Below are 5,841 nucleotides of genomic sequence, written 5' to 3' on the forward strand. Positions count from 1 at the left end.
CCTCTCCTCTCACCTCTCCTCTCTCCTCTCCTCTCACCTCTCCTCTCACCTCTCCTCTCACCTCTCCCCTCTCCTCTCTCCTCTTCTCTCTCCTCTTCTCTCTCCTCTTCTCTCACCTCTCTCCTCTCCTCTCACCTCTCCTCTCACCTCTCTCCTCTCCTCTCTCCTCTCCTCTCTCCTCCTCTCAGATGGAGCAGTCCAGTTAAAGATGGCCAACCTGGCTCCTCCTAAAGAGAAGATTCTTCCAATCCCAGAAGGCAGTGCGTTCTTCTGCCTGAGCAAGACGAACCCGTAAGTCTGTCTCCACCTGGTCCACATGTATTACTGTTAGCATTAGTGTTAGCATGGCCCAGCTGCTTTACAGGTAGAAGTATTAGCATTATTGTTAGTATAGCCCTACTTCTAAACAGTATTGCTGTTAGCATTAGCCTGAGCATGACCCACCTTCAACATAGTATTACTCTTAACAACTATTAGCATTAGCATTAACATTAGCATGGCAGGTCAAGTCTATAAAACCTCCTGAAACCTCCGTCAATCGATGGAAGTTTGACGTATATATTCAGTATTGTAGTTTTATGGGACTTTTATTCTCCGTCAGGACTTCCTGTCTCACACAGACTTGAGGTGTGTGTACTCCAGATACCTGCCTACCTCTGACAGGAAGTTCTTCTCTCTCTCTCTATCTGCAGTATCCGTAGGGCCTGTCACACTCTGATCCACCACCACATCTTTACAAACCTCATCCTCGTCTTCATCATTCTCAGCAGCTGCTCATTGGCTGCCGAGGATCCAATCAGAGCCCACTCCTTCAGGAACAACGTGAGTCTCAAACCAGCTCTTATTGTTTCTATTTAGTTTTATTGATGTTTGATCTGATGTGTGTCAGCAGCTGTTAGCTGTCGTAGGATCAACATGTAGCTGCAGTCTGCTGCTAGCATGCTAACCTGCTAGCATGCTAACATGCTACTGGTGTGATCTAATAAAACTGTTGATTTGATAATCTCCTGGTGTGCAGAACAGTTACATCACTCATAGATGAATCACAAACAATACAATTAAATGTAGTAAACTAAAAACTAGCATTGTAGCAGAGCTGGGCCCTGTTCCTCGTACGTGGTTCAACTAAGTCGATCAAATGTCCTATTAGCAGCCTAAATTAAGGAGATGATTGACATTAGGCTATCTGGGTTTCTCCAAGGCTGATCCTCTCAAACAGTCTCGTTAATTGGAACCAGACGATCAGGATCAGGATAATTGCGCGTGCCCGTCCTGCTTCAAAAGGGGGAAGCGTCGATCACCGAAACCATGATTTTCTAACAGTACAATGTTAAATAAAGTCAAAGAAAGAGCCTCTTTTTACTCCGCTGACAAGCAGGAGATGATCATGAACGCATATGAGGAATTCAAGACCATAATCACGGCTAAATATAACACCTCCACCGCTGCGAGGGCTAGACAAGAAGCACGCAAAATATCACACACACGTTAAATGCGTAAGTGTTGTAAATGTATCGGCTCATTTTAATGCCTCATCACCCCAATCAATCAGATGATATGTCTTTAAATGAGCTGCTGGCAGTAGGCTTAATGAATGCATCATCCAATGAGATCTATAGCGACAATAATGATCTCAACTCTTTCACAATAAGATAAAAACAAGCCCAAAGAGCATCTACTGATCCTCATTAATATGAGGATATATGTACTGTATGCCCTCATGTATCATGTACTATATATGTGTATATACATGTATGTGTAGATCACCATATAGAACTAGTTTGAATCTGTGTGTGTGAATCTGTGTGTGGGCGGATCAGTGTATGTGTGTGTATTATTCATCATCACACATTCAATCAACTGAAGCAGTGAAGATCAATAGTGTGTGATTCTCTCTGTTCTTATCATGAGTCCACCTTCATCATGTTCTACAGTAATGATATGCTGGTGTACTAATAACACTGTCATATCATTATGAGTGCTTTAACCCTCATGTATGCAACGCAGCCATCAAGAGGACATGGGAGCAAGTAAACACTAACACACACACATTACTCAGAATGCTGAGTCAGTATCCGGCTAACTCAGTTAGCCACGTACAAGGAACGGGGCGCTGGATGTGGCCTGAGCGAGGTCTCGTCACGATGATGTCGGTGATGATGTCGTCAACACACCTCTGTGGTTTAAGCTGGGGGGGCGGGGCTTCAGCAGATTACAAAACAGAAGTGGGTCAGTGGCTAACCGGGTTAACTCATGGAAACACATGGAGAGAGAATCACCAGTTTACTATCTGATCCTGACAGAACTGTGCACGCACGCACGCACACTGCACACTGCACACTGTAGCTGGCTTCATGCAGGATGCAGCAATTAGCAGCAGCTGAGAAAAGAAATTACTTCTAACATACAATCAACACATACACACACACACACTGTATGTACACACACATAGGATATGAACTCTGTATCAGCCGCCTCTCTTCTGGATACAGCTTGTGTATTCTCTTCACGTTTCAACAATGATGTCATTTCCATGAGAACACAATCAAGAGAGAAGAAGAGTCATTTTCTCATAGACTTCTATACAACCAGAGGAATCGCCCCCTGGTGGACACTAGAGAGAATGCAGCTTTAACACATGAAGCTTTGGAGAACTTTAAAGAACATAAGGTCATGTCCATCTCTTGACTTGAGAACTGACCTTTGCTGACTGGAGGAATCTGATGGTCTTCACAGGAGACTCACCTACCTGGACTGTCAGGAATCCAGCCCCGAGTCAAGACCTTCACTGTGTGGTCCTTCTGGAGCAAAACTGGCCATGAAGATTAATTTAAAGTCATAATCTGTTTTCTGTGTTTGTTTGTGTAGATTCTGGGCTATGCCGACTACGCATTCACCTCCATCTTCACTGTGGAGATTCTGTTTAAGGTAAGAAGTCTCCTTCATTCAGGATGAAATTACTCTTCATCTTCTTCTTCTCTTGATTTGCTGCCGTTGTCTCTCTGTGTGACAGATGGCGGTCCACGGAGCGTTCCTCCATCAGGGCTCCTTCTGCAGAAACTGGTTCAATTTGTTGGACCTGCTGGTCGTCAGTGTCTCGCTGGTCTCCTTCTTCCTTCAGTGAGTATCAGATGTTCTTCAGCACCATGTTGGCCTCATAGAAACACCTGTGAGGAAGAGGTTTAGAACCCTTTAGAGCAGTACTGAGTGTGTGTGTGTGTGTGTGTGTGTGCGCTGCCCTCTGCTGGGGGAGAACAGCAGCTACAACTCTGAACTAACTGGATGTCTCCATGTTGTGATACATGAGACTGATGACAAGCTTGTCTCTACAGCTCTAGTGCCATCTCAGTGGTGAAGATTCTCCGAGTCCTCCGGGTGCTGAGACCTCTGAGGGCCATCAACAGAGCCAAAGGACTGAAGGTAACTAAGTCTGAAGGTAACTAAGTGTGAAAGTAACTAACTCTGAAGGCAACTAAGTCTGAAGGCAACTAAGTCTGAAGGTAACTAACTCTGAAGGCAACTAAGTCTGAAGGCAACTAAGTCTGAAGGTAACTAAGTCTGAAGGTAACTAGCTCTGAAGGTAACTAGCTCTGAAGGTAACTAGCTCTGTTTTGTTCCTGTGAATCTGAATGTTTGGAGACGTCCTGGTGGAGTTTATGATGTGAATCAAAGCTGACCAATCACAGTAGAGCAGCAACAGCAATAATAAGTTAGCAGCGTCACAGTTAAACACTTCTTGGTATTTAATATCTGTGTGTGTGTTGCAGCATGTGGTCCAGTGTGTATTTGTGGCCATCAAGACGATTGGAAACATCATGATTGTCACGACGCTGCTGCAGTTCATGTTCGCCTGCATTGGAGTCCAACTGTTCAAGGTGAGACGAGGAAGATGATGCTTCTTCTTCTTCTTCTTCCTTCCTCCTCCTCCTCCTCCTCCTCCTTGTAAATTAACTGTGCGTAAACCAAGGTAAACCAAAACGGGCAAAACAGGATCAGGTCATACAGACATGTGCAAGTGGCCGGACCACCGACAAGACACGTGGAGCAGGAGTCGATCAGACCACCAACAAGACACGTGGAGCAGGAGTCGATCAGACCACCAACAAGACACATGGAGCAGGAGTCGATCAGACCACCAACAAGACACGTGGAGCAGGAGTCGATCAGACCACCAACAAGACACGTGGAGCAGGACTCAATCAGACCACCAACAAGACACGTGGAGCAGGACTCAATCAGACCACCAACAAGACACGTGGAGCAGAGACGTCGTGTTTTTAGATATGTAATAGGTTATTATCTTATCTTATTTGTGGTTCTGCCTTCAGTTGAGTCCAGATGATGATGTTCTTTTATTTTTTTACCAGAAATAATATTTCCTGCTTTTGTGTTTCAGGGTAAATTCTATCGCTGCACAGACGAAGCCAAACACACTCCTGAACAGTGCAAGTAAGTGTTTCCTTCTTCAACCTGGAGCCCAACTTCAGTTTGAAATACTACTGACATGTGTGTGCTTGTGTGTGCGTGCGCGTGTGTGTGTGTGTGTGTGCGTGTGTGTGTGTGCATGTATGTGTGCGCGTGTGTGTGTGTGTGTGTGTGCACGCGCGTGTGTGTGTGTGTGTGTGCGCGTGTGTGTGCGTGTTCAGAGGAACCTTCGTGGTGTATAAAGATGGAGATGTGAACCACCCGATGGTCAGAGAGAGGATCTGGCTGAACAGTGACTTTAACTTTGACAACGTGCTGATGGGGATGATGGCGCTCTTCACCGTCTCCACCTTCGAGGGCTGGCCCGCGTGAGTCTTCAAACCAAACTTTATTAACAGAGACAGAACAAGTGAAGTAGGTCACATGAGATGTTTAACCCTCTCCCTCCAGGCTGCTGTATAAAGCCATCGACGCTAACGGGGAGAACTCTGGACCCATCTACAACTACCGAGTGGAGATCTCCATCTTTTTCATCGTCTACATCATCATCATCGCCTTCTTCATGATGAACATCTTTGTGGGCTTCGTCATCATCACCTTCAGAGAGCAGGGAGAGCAGGAGTACAAGAACTGTGAGCTGGACAAGAACCAGGTAGGACTGAGCCAGGAAGCTCCTCTTCTTCTCTGGTTAGAGACGTCAACCAGAGAACATCTAGGGTACATCCCAAGTCTCCTATTTGTCATTTCCTCGCTCCTCGATCCTCGTTCGAACCGGAAGTTGTTCTGCTCTTCCATATTGACGGCCGTCCCAAAGCTCTTATTTAACTCTGAGGAGCGAGGATCGAGGATGGAGGAGGGATCTCTGAGGAGCCATGAGTGAGGACCCAGGAGAACAGACTTCCAGGAAGTGTTTTAACGGCCGACACGCCCCCTCACTGTTCAGTCAGTCATGTGATTGGACGCGGCAGGCGATCGGACTGATGAGATTTTGTTCAACATGTAAACAGTGAAGACGGATCACAGATTAAACTCTAGTTTATATTTGATTAGGTTTCTGATTCAACATCTGGTTTAAATAAATGTTCATTGTAGACTGAACAACAAAAGGACCACAAACAACTTTCTTCATTTAGTAGAAAGATTTGTGTTTTCATGATCTGATGTTTCCCTCAATAACTTTATTATGAATACAATATATATATACACTAGTGCTGGGCAACGATTAAAATATTTAATCGCGATTAAAATAGTTAATCGCGATTAATCGCATGGATTTTTTCAATAAAGTTCAATAATGAATTCAAAAGTAGTGTCTTTTATTTTAAAAGTACTGCTATATGAACAAAAGGGCAATAACATTTGGTTCACGAGATGCAGCATGTTTTATACTTAATGTGAATATAATTCATACTTTGT

At 44.7% G+C, this 5,841-nt stretch overlaps 1 protein-coding gene across 1 annotated transcript in view; it reads left to right on the plus strand.

Moving 5' to 3' along the window:
• The window catches only part of LOC116378051 (voltage-dependent L-type calcium channel subunit alpha-1F-like), a gene marked incomplete at both ends in the record, with an annotated part of 8,110 nt that extends 2,932 nt beyond the window's left edge, over positions 1 to 5,178 (plus strand). The window contains 9 exons of the mRNA XM_031839852.1: positions 189 to 291; positions 693 to 822; positions 2,869 to 2,928; positions 3,014 to 3,120; positions 3,333 to 3,420; positions 3,768 to 3,875; positions 4,397 to 4,449; positions 4,647 to 4,793; positions 4,876 to 5,178. Coding sequence (XP_031695712.1) covers positions 189 to 291; positions 693 to 822; positions 2,869 to 2,928; positions 3,014 to 3,120; positions 3,333 to 3,420; positions 3,768 to 3,875; positions 4,397 to 4,449; positions 4,647 to 4,793; positions 4,876 to 5,178 — 1,099 coding nt within the window. The remainder of the gene's footprint in view (positions 1 to 188; positions 292 to 692; positions 823 to 2,868; positions 2,929 to 3,013; positions 3,121 to 3,332; positions 3,421 to 3,767; positions 3,876 to 4,396; positions 4,450 to 4,646; positions 4,794 to 4,875) is intronic.
• Positions 5,179 to 5,841: the final 663 nt, after the last annotated feature.

This window comes from Anarrhichthys ocellatus, unplaced genomic scaffold, assembly GCF_004355925.1.
Source record: "Anarrhichthys ocellatus isolate YVR2014 unplaced genomic scaffold, GSC_Weel_1.0 scaffold2011, whole genome shotgun sequence".
Lineage (NCBI taxonomy): Eukaryota > Metazoa > Chordata > Actinopteri > Perciformes > Anarhichadidae > Anarrhichthys > Anarrhichthys ocellatus.